The following is a 17,417-nucleotide window of genomic DNA, read 5'->3' as shown; positions in this document are numbered from 1 at the left end:
GAAATAATTAGATAATAATATTTATACGAGGGAGCTGCAGCTAATAAAATTTTACCTAAAGATAATAGAAACAAAATTTTCTTAAAATGGGACTACTGGTAAAATCCAAATTCTATTTAGAGATATTTTTTTTCAAATTTACTCTTCATTTATTTATAGATTATCCTTAGAAAATTTTAAATTATCCACGAGTGGAATTACATTGACAATCTGTAAAAAAGAAATACTTTATGGGGTAAATTGATTTTTTTCCCGAGATCATTAGAAACCTAAAAAGAAGGTAATAACTTCTTGTTTAACATGTAAAAAAAAAAATCCAATCTTTAAAACAATTTCCAACCATTACCAATTTTTTAAACATATAAATAAAAAAAACTCTCATTAAAAAGAAATTGTTTGACTCGACTAAAGTAGCTGTCCTATAAATACACAGGCTCCCTCTTGCTTCAATCCTCTCTCTCTCTAGCGCAGACGCAGTCCAAAAACTTTCCTTTCCCGTCTTTGTTTCATCCTTGCTTAACGGGCGAGGGCAGTGCTCGGCAGGAGAAATCAGAGAAGAGTTCGGTGGGTGAGCGATGGGAGGTTGTTTTCCCTGCACCAGACCCCCAAAGAACGACGGGAAGGACCAGATCTCACCAGCGTCAGGTAATCTTCCATCGGGATTTCTTGCCGCAAAGTGTTCTCTCTCTCTCTCTTTTTTTTTTTGGTTCTGAGTGGCTAGTTGAAGATCGTTATGGCCGACGATTTCTTCTTTCTGTTTCGTTTCTGTTTCTTTTTTGATGGGGCAAGTGGATTTTGATCGGGGGAGTTGGATTTCCGGCGGAAAGTTTTGGGGTTTTTTTACTGCTCGATTCGCCGATCTGCTTCGTTGTTCTTCCGGTTGGTGTTTGGAAAATGGATCAACGCTAGATAGATTTTGAGGTGGGTCGGGTTGGTAGGCTACTGCTTCGGCTTCCATTTGAAAGATATTACGAGCGGCGGCAGGAAAGCGATTTGGGAGCGCAAAGGAGACCGATCGAGCAGTCGATGGTTGCCTTACCTTTGAACCACCAGACTAACCTTTGTATTTTGGTTGCTATTTCGATCAACGATTTCCCCCTTTGCTTGGTTTGAGCTGCAACAAGTGTTATTTGAAACAGATTGTATCCACATCTGGACTTCATTGAACACTGTTTTCACATGTATCCCAAATGTTACATGTTTTTCTACGGGTATTCCTTGAAATCCAGAACACCTCTAGATTTAGTACTGGTTCCAAGCTATAGATTCTCTTGTTGATGGACCAAGTGTAAGCGTAGCTGTGATAACCTTTTTGCTTGGATTTGTATCAGAAAAGTTGGAATCAAAATCATCATCTGCAGATTTGAAGAAACAAAACTCACTGAAGGAAAAACAGATCTCCAGCAGTACTTCCGGGAGGATCGCCGCTCAGACGCTTACGTTTCGTGAATTGGCTGCAGCAACTAGGAATTTTAGAGCTGATTGCCTCTTGGGGGAAGGTGGATTTGGTCGAGTTTATAAAGGAAAATTGGAAAGTAGCAACCAGGTTAGTTCATCTTAACTCATGGTGTGTTATTTATAATCTACTGTTGCCTGTTTGTATCTGAATCTTCTGATCTTGCTAGTGATGTTTTTGTAAACATGAAATGTTATCTAGTATGATGTCTTTTATTGAAATTATTTAGCATTTCAGATTTGGTGTTGCTATATAAAGTTGATAATGGAAAATTTTGTTACAGGTTGTTGCTATAAAGCAGCTTGATCGCAATGGCTTACAAGGGAACAGGGAATTTCTCGTCGAAGTTCTGATGTTAAGTCTTCTTCACCACCCTAATCTTGTTAATCTTATTGGATATTGTGCTGATGGAGATCAAAGACTTTTGGTTTATGAATACATGGCATTAGGATCCTTGGAGGATCATCTTCACGGTTCGTTGTGGCATGATCATAACATTTCTCATATTTTCATTTATTTGGACTCACGATTTGTCTTCTCATGCGAATGCAACAGATCCTTCCCCAGATAAGAAGTGGCTTGATTGGAACACTAGAATGAAAATAGCTGCAGGTGCGGCAAAAGGATTAGAGTATTTGCATGATACTGCAAGTCCTCCTGTAATTTATCGTGATTTAAAATGCTCCAATATCCTTCTCGATGAGGATTATAATCCCAAGTTATCAGATTTTGGCTTGGCAAAGCTAGGCCCTGTTGGCGATAACACTCATGTGTCAACAAGAGTGATGGGCACTTATGGGTATTGTGCTCCCGAATATGCAATGACTGGACAATTGACGCTAAAGTCTGATGTTTATAGCTTTGGAGTTGTTCTTTTAGAGCTTATCACGGGGAGACGGGCTATTGACAATTCTAGAGCTGCAGGGGAGCACAATCTTGTTGCATGGGTAAGCATATATGCATGATAATCTAATCTCCTATATTTACATCTGAAGTTCAAAAATAGAAAATAGATGCATCATCTTACTTCCTAGAGTAAAAGGAGCATAAAGGTTTTCTCTTCCAGATTGTGCTGTTCAATTTATTTATTTTCAGCATCGTTTTCATGACTCATCACACTATTCTCGACGCACTTACTCTTTGTCCTAGTTGGGTTAGATTAGGACCTTCTGACATTGTCCAATATCCAGTCGTGGTGCTTGTCATTATGATTTTTCATTACTGTCTATTCTTTGGTTGTACGCAACTTAGCTTGAGACCAACATGATTCTTACTATGGAGGAAGAATTTTCGTTGTTCTGGTACAAAGTAGATTGTTGCTTGAATCATATTGTTTTTCCTTGAACCTGAGTATATTCTACGGTTGCAGGCACGGCCGTTGTTTAGAGACAGGAGGAAATTTGCTCAGATGGCTGATCCAATTCTTCTGGGACACTACCCGGTTCGAGGCTTATACCAGGCGCTAGCCGTGGCAGCAATGTGTTTACAAGAGCAGCCTAGCATGAGGCCTCTGATAGCGGATGTCGTCACAGCCCTCACCTACCTAGCTTCACAATCTTACAACCCTAAGAACCAAAACCAGACCTCTCAATTGGCAGCTCCGGGATCACCTCAGACAAGATTGGACATGGAAAAAAGACCACGCAATGGATCAGAAAGAGATCGATTGAGAGCATCAAAGTGAAATCACCTGATAGATCGCCTTAAGAGTTTATACTGATCTCATCGCAAGATCAATCACCTCCAGAACAGTCCCATGTCCAAAATGAGAAAAGTCTTACACCATACAGTTAATGAGCCTGCTACAATTGCTGCATAAACCAACAGGAACCAGATCCTTTTTCGGTCTACTGAACCAGATCTTTGTTTATTTATTATCCTCATGGTTTATATGTTATTTCTAGCCCTTGTATCTAAGTCCAGTGTTAGACATCATATATTATAATATCTAGATTACTTTCAGAATGTTTCTCATTTGTAATGGTGAAAATTGACTACTCAAAACCGTGTTCTTCATATTAGGGTATGTTTTATTGGACGGAATGACATATAGGGGCTTGGCCAGGAGAAAGGACAGCAAGAGGATGCAGCAGGTGAGCCAGCAAGGCCATGTCTTACTATTTTGCCAGCCTAGCAATTGCTGCATTGATGAATGGTGTCTCTGTACCCTTCCCTTCTGATCAAAGCATTCTCAAGAGAAGAAGCCCACAGGTAAATGAGCCAGCTCCTCTGGTCCCAGCTTCTTTACACCTTTGTCGCTCTCATTTCCTTCCCACAACACATGTAGCAGGTCTTTGTAGTACTTGATCTATGGATTCAATTCTACCAACTCGATCGAGCTGATGCATGTCTGTCTCAAGATGGAAAACACACTAATCGGACAAGGTTCCTGCTGTTCACTCTTAACTTTTTTAAATCCAGAACTCTATTTAAATTGCATCGTTCAGTCAATGATGAATGGCGTGTCGCCAACTTGGCCAGCAGGCAGAAGTGTATGTGAAATTGAAGGCTGAATGTGAATTACCTGGCCATCTCCCCTAGCATGATGTCAGTGCGCGAGAACAAGAGACCAAGCTCCACCTGCAGCACACCCACACAAGTCATGGACTAGCAGAAAAAATAGATGACTATCTAAGTGTCATTAGCTAATTGTTTCAATCTTTTGATTTGGTGGTGCATCTTCAATTATTTGTTTGTGGTACCACAAGATGAAGGGGACTCCAAAACCTACTGCAGCAGATGTAATGATACATGATTAGAAGCGAGGAATTTAAAGATTGCTGCAATCTGCAGCTCCCCACAGTGTTTTCTGTCTGAGCCAAACATTCTACATGAAAATAGATTCTCCAATGGAGGAACACAAGGAAAAAAGGATTACTAGATCTTAAAATAATTTTTTATTATAAAATTTTAAATTGTTACCATGCCAATCTTAATTTCAAAATACTTGGCTCCAGCAATATTAGACAGAGAACAAGGCCGTGGGCAGCCATCATATGACTACTCATGCAGTCATCACTTGAGCTGTCAAGATGTCTGTCAAAGCAAACTGCCTTTTAGGAGAGAAGAAAATGAAAGTGTTTTGACATTGGACTTCACCTTTCAACATGGCACTGTGATCTGTAGGTGGCCCTTTTTCCTGGAAAAAAACAAGTTCACTATCAGATTGGAGATGAGAAGATTTACCTGGAGTTACTCGACCGAGACATACTTCAGGGCAAAATCATCACATCCTTGCTTTTTAATTTTTGTGGACCATGCATCAATCTTCTCTCACAACATAACTACAAGAGTTGGAATTTTTTTTTGTCCTTTTTCCGAACACATACCTGCAATAATTGCCACTGCAGTACATTGTTCATGGACCATGCTGCACATTACGTTTTTCAGACTTTTTTTTTTTGGATCTGACAAAAGACATTGACGTAAGGTAGCCAAGCTGTTTCTCACTGAATAGGTTTTAGTACAAGAATGGATAAATTATCCTGTGACTGAACATTAGGTATTGGCTACGGTTCTACTCAACCAGCATCTGTCATTTGTCTGATTGTTGTAGATCATTCCTAGGTCTGTAGTCTGTGGAGATCTTCGGTGAAGCAACAGATGAGATTTTATCTTCACTGGACATTTCCGGCTTACCCTGAAAAAATGCGAAATAAAACCAATCACATAACTAATTTTTGCAAGAGCCCGGGGCGCCCCACACAACTAAACAAGAAGCATTTGTGTGTCAATGTTGAGCATCATAAGCAAAAATCCAAAATAGAGTTCAGATCATAAATTGTGGTGCCGATCCATGTTATGTGAAATGGATGGTTTTTATCGTTCCAACATGAGTCTAGCACTGATAATTAAAAAAAGTATATCTATAACAATCAAATATTGTCAAAAATATTTTTTTAATTAATATATTTTATATTTAAAAAAACTTCGACTCAATCCGAAAATCCAGCACTTCTGAACCTTATCTTATTTCAGATAGATAAAAATTATCATCAATAGATGGATGAATGATAGATGCATAGAGAACTTGGAAATCATGTACATTGCAAGGAGAATTAACATTCGAGTTGGTAGATAATGAAAGGAAAATTTACAGAGTTACATTCCAGGGTAAATATACTCAGAAACATGAAGTTTTTGCTTGTATAAAATCTAAGCATACAGAAAGAAGCATTTTTGCATAATTAAGTAATTTCTTTTAAACAATTTCCTACGAGTACCTTATTCTTGTCAAGCCAGCTTCCAAATGGCCTTGAAAGCAATCCCAATAACCTGGTAAGAACAATATGAAGCAATACTCGATTGGTCACGCAACAAAATAATAAATTGAAATAGATAGCAAAGTCATCAAAGAAAGGTAAAGATACACAGATATAGATCCTAAGAATATACCTTGGGGAAGATGCAGTTGAGCTTGACTGGCTTTGCAATTTGGACTCCAGCATTCTCTCTGCATTAATAGCCCTTTTCTCCATTTCTGAAAGTGCTGCCATGGTTTCTTCGTATTTCTCCTTTATGTGCACAGGAATCAATAGAACAGATCAGTAAAAAATTACAATAAATTGGACCTGATATAAATTTGCAAATAAAAAAATTATCAAGCTTCAACCAATACAGCAAAATTAATGTATCAGCAAATAATCAAACATTAATATCGATAACCCTTATGCTTCGTCAAAATGAGACAGATTAATTGTCACTTTGCCTCACATGATAATTATTATACTCGGGCGGTCAAAGTATAGTATTCTCAGTTTGTCTACATCATAAGTATTAGCCTAATGCACCGACAAAGAAGCTGGTATAAATTATTTTTTAAACCCCAGCATCCAATCCAGAACCAATAGCCAACTCGGAACCAAACTTTAAAAGGAGTACTGAACGCTGAGATTCAATACTCCTATCGTCAATGGATTCAAATATTCTGGAATAATTTAGAGCTCTAACATGATCAACAGTTTTCACTTTTATTGATCTCATCAATGTGGCAAAAGGCGAATACGCTCGCCCCAGCACCCCCGTCAACCCGTCGGGCCAACACGGGTTATTGATCTCATCAAGAACAGTGGGATTCTCGATTTTAGCTTTAAGATATTTCCTTCCTTTTTCAGGTCTGGTTGCATTTTACCCAAAATAATCCTAATAACCTAAGTAACTCTAAAACCACAAATAACCCTAAAACCCTAAATAGCCCTTACACTCTAAATAACCCAAATAACCCTATACCCTAAATAACCATGATGAAAATTACTTGGAAGATTGAGAAGGGGAGTCTTGGCGCAACAGTAAAGTTGTTGCTTTGGGACCTAAAGGTCACAGGTTCGAATATTGAAAACAACCTCTTGCAAAAAGTAGGTTAAGACTGCATACAATAGATCCTTCCCCGGGACCCCGCATGGCAAGAGCTTCATGTATCGGGCTGCCCTTTTAAAGACGAAGAAAGAAATAAATGATTATAAAATGCCCTTATTAGAGGACTACAAAAAACACTCTAGTACAAAAATTTTAAAAATTGAACTGATTGTGTCATTTGCTCTTCCACATCAAAATATTTACCATGTTCACAGGTAATTCAGGAATCATAAATTTACAATTAGGATTTGAACAGGTCTCTTGCTACAGTACTATGTCAATTTTGATTTAATAGACAAATACATCATTTTCTTAGTTTCGAATTCTATTGAGTTCTTACATATCCCCTAGTTGACCATAATATTTGTGCATCATTCTCTTTATCAACAAACAAATGTATCTATCTCTGGTACTATGGCAAACTTGGAATATTATGTACAGACATTTATTCAATATTTTCCTCATTTTATACATTTTATATTTTAAAATTTTAAAATCACTTTCTGGTTGATTCCTAACCCGGCATTCTGATCTGCGTATATGGTTGAAAGACTTGTTCCCAACCGTATTACTGCAAATCGATTTTGATTCAGACAGAGATAGCTGATTGTGCATGCATAATCAGCTTGTCGTGTAAAGTTCTTTGACAAGCCATATATTTTTGTCCCGAAAAGAAGCTTCCTATGCTTGAGTAAGGGAACACACGTTTTTATATTACATTATTAAGTAGATAGTAATTTGTACTGCCTGAAACAAGATGTAATTTCATATTGTCCTTCCATTATCTATATTGCAAATATAAAAGGAAAAGAATCAAAAGGGCGCCCTTTTTTTTAATGAATCATCAAAAGGGCTCCCTATGTTGATTTATTATCAAACGGGTGCTCCATCCTCCTATAAAATGACACAGTTGTCCTCCACCATAAAGTAAAAGTTTATTCCTATTATTATCTCTCTCCTATTTTTTCCCGCTTAAATCGGCACGTTGTAGCAACTACGGTTCCATAGTTGCTATAACATCGGAAAAACAAAATTTAAGACAAAGTGTTCAGAGCCTCTAAAAACGATTTAAATGATATTTTGTAGTTGAAACCTGGCTGTTACAAATTCCACCTAATAACAAATTGTATATATATGTTACAAATTCCACCTAATAACAAATTGTATATATATGAATGAGTTTTGATTTGATATATTGTGCATCTCGTAGTTCAACCTGAGTCAAAAATTATGATCTCTCAAAGTTTAAGGTTTAACATTCACATTATAACAGCTATGAAACCGTAACAGCTACAACATTCCAGCTGTTACAATGTGAATGTTAAACTCTAAACTTTGAGAGATCATAACTTTTGACTCAGACTAAACTACAGGATGCACAATATATCAAATCGAAACTCGTTCAGAGAACTTCGATTTGACATATTATGCATCCTGTGCCTCAACCTAAATTAAAAATTATGACATCTCAAAGTTTACCTAGCATACACATTGTAGTAGCTACTAAACCGTAGCTACTACAACTGTGTGGCAATTCAATTGTAGTAGCTACAAAACAATAGTTACTACAATTACAAGTTCAACTTTAAAAAGTCATAACTTTTGTTTCGGGTTGAACCACGAAACGCACAACACATTAAATCGAAGTTCATTCAGAGATCTTCGATTTGATATATTATGCGTCACATGGTTCAATTGGAATAAAAAGTTATGTCCTCTCAAAATTTACCCAACATACACGATGTAGAAGCTACGAAACCGTAGTTGCTACAACTACAAGTTTAACTTTAAGAGCTCTTAACTTTTGATTCGGGTTGAACCACGATATGCACAATATATCAAATCAAAGCTCGTTCAGAGATCTTCTATTTGATATATTGTGCGTCCCATGGTTTAACCCGAGTCAAAAGTTATGGAATCTCAAATTTTATCCATTATGCATGTTGTAGCGACTACGAACCTACATGTATAATGGATAAATTTTAAGATGTCATAACTTTGACTTGGATTAAACCACGAGATGCACAATATATCAGATTGAAAATCTCTAAATGAGCTTCGATTGGATATAGTATGTGTTTCGTGGTTGAGCCAAAATCAAAAGTTATGACTTCTTTAAGTTAAACTTATAGTTGTATTAGTTACGGTTTCGTAGCTGCTACAACAGAGTTGTGACACATGTAGTAGCTACGGTTTAATAGCTGCTACAACGTGTCTTCTTAGTAAACTTTGAGAGGTCATAATTTTTAATTTGGGTTGAACCACAAGACACACAAGATATAAAATCAAATATCTCTAAACATGTTTAGATTTGATATATTATGTGTCCTGTTCAACCCGAGTCAAAAGTTATGGTCTCTCAAAGTTTTGGGTTTAACATTTACGTTATAGCAACTACCAAACTGTAGCTCCTACAATATGAATGTTAAATCTTAAACTTTGATAGGTCATAACTTTTTGCTCAGATTGAACCATGAGACGCACAATATATTAAATCGAAACTCATTCATATATCTATAACTTGTTATGGGGTGGAACCTATAATAGCCAGATTTCAAACTCAAAAAAACGTCGTTTAATTTTTTCAAAGGCTCCGAACAATTTTATTTTTAAAATTTTTTTCCACGTTGTAGAAGATTCAATAGCTGCTACAATTGTGTAGTTGCTACAATGCACCGATTTTGGCAAAAAAAATAAGGAGAGAGATAATAATGAGAATAAGCTTTTACTTTATAGTGGAGGACAATTGTATAATTTTACAAGGGGTGGACGCCCTTTTGATAATAAATCAATGTAGGACGCCCCTTTGGCGATTCATTAAAACAGAGGCACCCTTTTGATTTTTGCCCAATATAAAGATGTGGAAGATAATGAAAAAAAAACATACAAGAGTATCATTAAGGAGGAATCAACCGGGAGTTGAGGAAGTTGAAACCTGAAGCATGTGGGTTGCATATTTCTGGGCAGCAGCAGCTTGTTCAGCTAGTATGCGAGCATCTTCAGTCACTTTCCGTTCCTGCTCTAACCTCCTCAAAACCTAAGGTAGTTCATAAATGTGAGAATATTCTGGTACAAGTGATGTTAATACGAAACCTAATAATCAGAAAGGATAATCATGTAGGAAAATTACACCTGATGAATGGCATTCTCTTTCTGTTGTTTTGTCGTCATAGTTTGTCGCAATTCAGAAGCCTCTCGCTCTAACTTCTCAACCTGTGCAAGAAGTAATATCCCTTTCTTTGATTACTAAAATGAATGCAATTTAATAGTATTAATTATGTAACAAAATATTCCTAACAATATGATAATATTTATCAGAACCACATGTAACTCTTATAACATTTTATAATTATACAGTATGGCACTATTAATTATCTGATATTGTTTCTAAAAGTTACATATTGACAAAAAGAAAATTATTTTATATTATTAATTTAAGAAAAATCTCATATGATTAATAATTTAACAATTGCCATACATATTAAAATTATAGCAAATAAATGTACTCAGTAGCATATTTTACAAGGATATAGTAACACAAACAGCAAAATTAGGTCAAAGAACAGCTGCTAAAAATACTTTGAACCAAATATTGGCAAAGCTCAACCAACTCCTGATGCCTAATTCAGATCTTGGTGAAGTACATAGTGACGTCATTTTTTTATCCTCTGCAATTCCAACCAACATGGTCCAGCAGCAGCAGCACGCCTCTACAATTCCAGCCAGCATGGACCAACAAAAACAGGATGAACTCAAAGTTTATCAGCGTTCTTCACATGGGAAGTGACAAACAAACTAAGTAGCAAGCTAGGCTTTCAAGTGTGAACTTATTAATTCATTATTACTTGGAGTTAATGCAGTTGTATTAATTGTGAGTGCAGTTCTGTGGTTTAAGAACTATATGTAGAAGATACTAGAAAGATGTAGGAAATTCTACATTGTTATTTCCAAATTTTCTTCCAAAGACTGGAGATTGGCAGGTTCTCTCAGGTTGTGCCTACACGTAATTTGCAACAATTCGAAAAGGAAGGGAAGAAAGAAATTAAAGTCTTATAATGTTTTTTCCGAAAGAACCCGCAGCATGGTATCATTACTGCAACTAGAACAAGACCACTTGCATAAGTTGCAATGTGTATAAAAATGAATACAGCATTTCAATATCAATGATCTTCAACTATCTTTTGTCATAGAATGATGGAAAACAAAGCCTAACCTTATTTTCAGAAAATAAATGTGTTTATATTTTAAAGCATTTTTAAAACTACCTTGACGCTAAGAAGGCGCCTATTATCCTGCTTAACTGTTTCCATTAGTGTCGTTTCAAACTCTTCAGCTCTAGCAAAATTAACAAACAGCAATTGATATTCAAAATAACAGTCAGAATGGAAAAGATAGAATAATGGATATTGAAAATGACATGGTATCAATCACAACATAGAAAAATGTATAGGATAAAGCCTGAATAAAGAAGGATAAAATAAATAAGCAACATTTTTACTAAAATCTGAGAATCCAGTGAAAAATGTTCACAGTTAAAGATAATACATATTATTCACACTTTTGTGGCGTAGAACCAGCCTAAACAATTTGCTATGTTCCCTTATTTCTACTATTATAGACTTCTATTTATATTGAGAATAGAAATTGAATCATCCTGGTATAGTCTTGTGTCATGAAATGCTTTAACAATGTTACAAATTTGGAGATGAAGGGATTCTAGTCAAATAAGCATTTGGCTGGAATAAAGAAATTAAAATAGCTACCAAGTGACAAAGAACCTTTATAAATCCATAAATAATGGTTTACAATTTTTAGTAAAAAGTAGGCCATTTTAACAAACCTTAAAATAGCTGATTGTTTCTCCTCCAGCAATCTGCATAACTCAACCTTCAAAAATGCTACCTATTAAAGGATATAAATGCATAACTTGGCATAGTAAAGAAACAACAACAATGTTTTGTAAGAACTCTTCTAGTACCTACCAGAAAAGGAATTAAAAGAAACATGCCCACATTCACTTAAACACTAGAAATAGTTAAAGCTGAAAAATACAAATAATGAATGAGATGGGATAACTTGTAAATCAAGTTGTGTTTGCCCCAACTATTTAGAGTTGGTTACATGAATCTTTTCTCTCCAATAAGCTTTCTATGAAAGTATGCATCTGTTGTAATATTCAAATTAATTAAATAGTCTTTTGGTCTTTCTCCATCTCTTGCAACCTTCACTTCAACTCTAATTGATTTTCCTCTTCTAAGTTCTCCTTATAAAATCTATTGGTCGCCTCTGAATATGCCTATATCATTTAAATCCCATTCTCATAAAAAATCTATCGCAAGTTTCTAATCTAATGAAGAAATGTGCACTCGTCATTGGGAAAATATTTGCATGAAAAGCACCAAAGGTTGATCTATACATGGTAATTATAGAATGACATATTTTAGTATAAATTACCAAGTCTCGAACTACTAGTTACTTATAACCTTATTTGGTTTTGCCCCAGAACTTAGACACGAGTGTTGCCCTTAATTTTTTTTTCACATTTATGGAACCAATTCTGTTGAATAGCGTAAAAAAAAAAAAGGGCAGCCCGGTGCACGAAGCTCCCGCCATACAGGTCCCAGGGAAGGATCCATTGTATGCAACCTTACCCTGCTTTTTGCAAGAGGTTGTTTCCAGGATTTGAACCCGTGACCTTTTGATCACATGGCAACAACTTTACTATTGCGCCAAAGCTCCCCTTCTTCTGTTGAATAGCGTAACTTATTTTTATACAGTTTTAAAAAAAAAATCATTATTTTGTTACAATGCTAATGTTCATGCTTTACAGTCCATAATTTAACTTAGTATAATTGGAATAAAACTCGAGCAGTTAATTCAATCTTCCAAAAAAAACAACCATAATCTGACTCTAGTCTATTAGAATGTAATTTCTTACTCAGGGACATGCATAAGCACTATTTCTCACTCAGGGAATGTAATTTCTTACTCAGGGAAGGATCCATTGTACGCAACCTTACCCTGCTTTTTGCAAGAGGTTGTTTCCAGGATTTGAACCCGTGACCTTTTGATCACATGGCAACAACTTTACTATTGCGCCAAAGCTCCCCTTCTTCTGTTGAATAGCGTAACTTATTTTTATACAGTTTCAAAAAAAAAATCATTATTTTGTTACAATGCTAATGTTCATGCTTTACAGTCCATAATTTAACTTAGTATAATTGGAATAAAACTCGAGCAGTTAATTCAATCTTCCAAAAAAAAAACAACCATAATCTGACTCTAGTCTATTAGAATGTAATTTCTTACTCAGGGACATGCATAAGCACTGATTTCTCACCAGTTATGAGATCATCTTTATCTTTTTAATTTGTTATAAATATTTCAGAAAGTAAGGATTCTTTATCACATGGACATGTACCTAGATTCAACGCTCAAAATAATTTGGTTTTATTATGGCATTTGATACAAATACATGCTAGAGTTAATTACAAACTACCTGTTCTTGGAGATCAGGTAGAGTATCCAATTGATCACCGCCTGTTAAGCTACTATCATATCCTTCAGCTGACCGAGAAATTGATGGATACAAATCTATGCGGATTTTGAAATACCTGATTCAGCTGTTGAATTGGTTGATATGTATAATAGCTCCGAGTCATAATTAAAGTTCAACAACTTAGATGTTGGACTGAAGGAGTCTTTCCAAGAATGAAGTCCTTTGGACCTTTCCTCCATAACAGCTATAACATCAGCTCTGTGCTTTCTTCTTAAATGCTCCAGTTTCTCTTCATTTACTGTTTGATAATACAAGCAAGCCTTTGCCATAAGTTGGCTGCTATCAAAGGTAGAACCCACAAGAGTTTGTAACAAAGTAATTGCCTCCCCAGCATCTTTTGTTGTCTCCAGTGCAGTGCCTATGTATCACAATCATACTTCAAATATCAATATACAACACAAAGACCATTTTATAAGTATCTCAACAAAAATAGCGGAGAAGAGAATGAATCAATAGCCATTTACCCAGTACCATATAAATCCATCAAAGCAAGTGTTGTCCGGAAAAGCATGACTCTATTTCCATCAAAAATCAGTACATCCCAAACACGGAGCACTGGAAAAGAGACACTAGCATTCAGCAATCTCTTTTTAACATAATAATATAGAGTTTTAATATATCAGCATAGTAACAGGTTTGAAATAACTGAAGAGTAGTCAGTAAAGGCAAAAACACTTTTGTATCCAATATTTCAGGAAGCGCCTGCAAATGTGTTGATAAAGCCAGGACATGGCACAGAAAATGTTTACTGATAGGTTGATTGAAAGGAAATGGAACATAGAAAGAAACTGATTGTGCGCTAATTTAGATAATAAGGTTTCTTATATAAATAGCTGGAAGGAGAAAAACTGACCACTTTCCCATGGAAGTATATTTACAAAGACTGATAAGAACCAAGGTCCTGTGATCCATGCTACCTGCACTCCCAAGTGCTCAAGATGATTAACTGCAATTAGAATTCTAGAACCTCATCAAACCATTAACAGTCATGTCGACTATTAGATTCACAGGTGTTAGAAAAATAGGATAACATTAATGCACAAGAAAAAGACACACCCAATGCTGGGAGTTTTTCACGAACAAGATCTTCAAGAACAAGTTGGTCTACCTGAAGCAAAAGAAGACTTCATTTGGACATGTAAAGTTTAACATAAGTATTTATATATTGTGTCTTTCTTCTCCATTCAGGCATGTAAAAAATCAACTCCAGTTTCACTTTTCTAGTTAACATTCTAAAATTGGGATGCTAAGATATGAGATCAAAAAGGTAAACGCTAAGTATGGATTACTACCTGAGAATCAAACAACTCCTTGGAATAATATCCATCAAAATAGCCATCAATTATACTGGCTAAAGTCCTGAGAATAACAATTAGAAGTTGCAAGTAAAACAAATCCAGCCAGCTTCAAGCTACTTGAATATAAATACCTACCAGAATGCATTTTCCTCTGGCATTAGAAGAAGTAAAAGGCCAGCAAAAAAGTTCATGACCTATAGATAGAGAACTCCAAACATAAGTTGCAGTGTATTTGATGTTAGAAGCATTTTTCTCTATGAAACATATTAAATTTGTAATATTAATGCTAAAAAGTGTCTAACTAAGGGAGAAGATTGAAGAGGTAAAAAATAAAGGAAATCAGCTTACAAAAAAAAAAAGATTTGAACTTTGTGCCTTGACCTAAGGGAGATTGTTAATTTCCAATTTATCCCTATATTAGTAATAAAAGTTGTAGGTTAATTGAGAAATATAAAGCCTAGATGAAACTACCACCATTATTAGATATAGTATTGGACTAGAAGATTCTAAAAAATTAGTTGGACAATTTCCTCACTTGATTAATCAAAGAAACCAACCTTCAAAGGTATAATTTAGAAAGAAAAAAAACTTAAAGAAATAATTAAAATAGATCCTAATCCTACCTGACAATACCCAACAGAAGGATTATACCGAGCATAAGCCAAAAGTAAATGTCTCAAAGAACTTCTTCCATCTTCACTCAAAGATGGGTGTCCCGGGAACGTCCTAGGCAAATCCTACAAATTCAAAATCCAAGATGGAAAATGATCTATATAAAGAGAACAACTCCTGCAAAATAATAAAACTAGATTTAGTGTCTAAGTTTCTTTCTCAGGACAACCTTCTCAATTTGTTGTCTCCAATTATCAGGAATCTGCCTTTTGGGTGTGTTTGACATCTTGTTAGTGTCATTGGATTTGTTAGATTTGTGTTCTTTTACTTCGCTACTCTCAGCTTCCTCATCTAGTAACTTATCATAATAACCCTCAATCCTATGAAACTTGGTGTTGGCAAAGACTTGCCATACCTGCATATAGGACAAATTTAAGCGAAAGGACTAATGCCGATTAGAATTTGGAAAACAAAAAGAAAACAAAAAACAAGCTCAACAACAGAGGTCAGCTTGCACCTCTCCTCTCAAAGCCATTGGCACTCCCCCATGAACCAAGCTTTCCAATTCTTCTATCCAGGGGAAATGAGATACTTCCTTCAAATCTAAATCAGCAATGTGTAGTGCTTCTTGCATTTTGAGCCTCTCGACATTATCAAACTCTTTGGTGGACCATTCTTCAGATGCCCCTCCTACTTGCCCGCAGACATCCCTGTTGTCATCCAATTTGTGACAGCATCCACTTGTACAAGCAGCTTTTCTATTGCTAGTTGGTACACTCCACTTCTTCACCCGATGACTCATCAACTGCTCAATGGGAGTCAATGTTGACCTTAATGGACTCCATCTTTGGATTTTGTGAGTTGCCCCTTCTCTCTTGGTCTCTGTGGCAATTTCTGGTGAGGCACCCTCGTGATAACTATCATTTCTTCCTTCGACGTTTGACACTGAAGAAGAACACTCAACCTCTACCAAAGAATCATTAGATGACACTGCAATGACCTCAAGTTTGTCCAAGAAGTCCTTCCATCTCTTGATTCTCTCTTCCTCCTCCTCCTGCATGAACATCCAAATTCAAGTAATTGTTACTAAAACAATTAAATACCAGTACGTAATCCAATAAGGAGGATGAATCCATGCCTTGTATTTCTTGGCATAGTCACGGTGTATTTGCAAGTATTGAGGCCTCACTGGAAACCCGTACAAATCCCTGGCCGCACATCAGCACCATTTCAATCAATTTAAGAAAGGAACAAATCATCTTGCTGAAGATTCAGCAAACAAGAAATTTAACAATTTTATATTCAAAAGTGGGAAAGTCATAGATGTTTTTACCTAGAATCTGCATCCATGAAGATAGACCATCAGAACATAAGGATAAACAATGAGGGTCTATATAAGAGCCGACGCAGGGACCAAAACCCTGGCAATCCAATGATCCAACCAACCACAGCGACAGAAAAGGCTAGATCGCAATGACATTGACAGCCGAAGGAGACTTACGCGCCAGCATCTGCGAAATGACAGAGTGGAAAGGTATCCACCGATGAAAACTACATGGGACGAATCAACGAACTTCTATTTTGAGCAAAACCATATGTTTGCGGGGAGGAAGGGGATGCCAGAATGAGACATGGTGAGATGGAATCGATGACGACGACTGACCTCTTCGAGTCTACGGCGAGGACCCGGACGGCCGCTTCTTCTCCTTCGTGCCCCGCTTGGTCTGCCTCCCTCGTCCGGCGGGGGCACCTCGTAGCCACGCCAGGACGTGCGGCTCAGTTTACAAGTATATAACTATGTATTAGTTGCGTTTGGGTTTGTCTCATCTGATTTCTCAAATTTTTGTTTGTATTCTTAAATATTACAATAAATAATTAAATTTTCAAAAATGAAGAAAATTATTTTAATTTTTAATGTTTGTGTTAAGTGTTATCACGTTAATTATCACTTTACTATAATACTATCGTGTTTGAACGTTAATATATATTACATATTCATTATATTAACATTTTTATTAATACACGTCTATATCTATTTTAATATTAATATTCATTATTTATATATTTCGCTATCCACGCATTTTATCTTTATTCATTATATCAAAATTTATTTTCTTAATTATTTGGATTATTTTGG

General features: G+C 36.0%; 2 protein-coding genes across 5 annotated transcripts; one reads left to right on the top strand and one right to left on the bottom strand.

Moving 5' to 3' along the window:
* Positions 1-444: 444 nt before the first annotated feature.
* Positions 445-3,425, top strand: LOC122020711 (probable serine/threonine-protein kinase PBL7). Its single transcript, XM_042578722.1, has 5 exons — positions 445-645; positions 1,332-1,546; positions 1,740-1,929; positions 2,012-2,403; positions 2,826-3,425. The coding sequence occupies exons 1-5, from the start codon at positions 576-578 to the stop codon at positions 3,138-3,140; spliced, it is 1,182 nt and encodes a 393-aa protein (XP_042434656.1). The 5' UTR covers positions 445-575; the 3' UTR covers positions 3,141-3,425.
* A 1,451-nt stretch (positions 3,426-4,876) lies between these two features.
* LOC122020709 (rab GTPase-activating protein 1-like) lies at positions 4,877-17,098 on the bottom strand. Of its 4 annotated transcripts, none has more exons than XM_042578718.1 (20): positions 16,944-17,098; positions 16,614-16,791; positions 16,419-16,488; positions 15,798-16,334; positions 15,510-15,695; positions 15,292-15,405; positions 14,804-14,862; positions 14,663-14,729; positions 14,427-14,478; positions 14,224-14,316; positions 13,842-13,925; positions 13,426-13,728; positions 13,311-13,351; positions 11,652-11,713; positions 11,077-11,146; positions 9,944-10,024; positions 9,747-9,848; positions 5,852-5,970; positions 5,680-5,731; positions 4,877-5,096 (listed from the first exon to the last, which is right to left on the bottom strand). In XM_042578718.1, the coding sequence occupies exons 2-20, from the start codon at positions 16,628-16,630 to the stop codon at positions 4,992-4,994; spliced, it is 2,214 nt and encodes a 737-aa protein (XP_042434652.1). In that variant the 5' UTR covers positions 16,631-16,791; positions 16,944-17,098; the 3' UTR covers positions 4,877-4,991. The 4 variants fall into 4 exon arrangements, with proteins under 4 accessions (XP_042434652.1, XP_042434653.1, XP_042434654.1 ...); XM_042578719.1 differs by having other exon boundaries at positions 11,652-11,698; XM_042578720.1 differs by lacking the exon at positions 14,427-14,478 and having other exon boundaries at positions 14,224-14,287.
* Between the last annotated feature and the right edge of the window lie 319 nt (positions 17,099-17,417).

This window comes from Zingiber officinale, chromosome 9A (genome assembly GCF_018446385.1).
Source record: "Zingiber officinale cultivar Zhangliang chromosome 9A, Zo_v1.1, whole genome shotgun sequence".
Taxonomy (NCBI): Eukaryota; Viridiplantae; Streptophyta; class Magnoliopsida; order Zingiberales; family Zingiberaceae; genus Zingiber; species Zingiber officinale.
Note: the sequence above shows the minus strand (reverse complement) of the source record. Positions and strands in the feature narration are given on the sequence as shown.

Bases quoted from the DNA above. Each gene is read 5' to 3' on its own strand.
- LOC122020711 (XM_042578722.1), top strand. From the start codon at position 576: ATGGGAGGTTGTTTTCCCTGCACCAGACCCCCAAAGAACGACGGGAAG. The intron at 1,547-1,739 runs GTTAGTTCATCT...ATTTTGTTACAG, and splicing joins AATTGGAAAGTAGCAACCAG to GTTGTTGCTATAAAGCAGCT. The intron at 2,404-2,825 runs GTAAGCATATAT...CTACGGTTGCAG, and splicing joins AGCACAATCTTGTTGCATGG to GCACGGCCGTTGTTTAGAGA.
- LOC122020709 (XM_042578718.1), bottom strand. The intron at 15,406-15,509 runs GTTGTCCTGAGA...TTGAATTTGTAG, and splicing joins GGAGACAACAAATTGAGAAG to GATTTGCCTAGGACGTTCCC. The intron at 14,730-14,803 runs GTAGGTATTTAT...TGTTATTCTCAG, and splicing joins CCAGAGGAAAATGCATTCTG to GACTTTAGCCAGTATAATTG.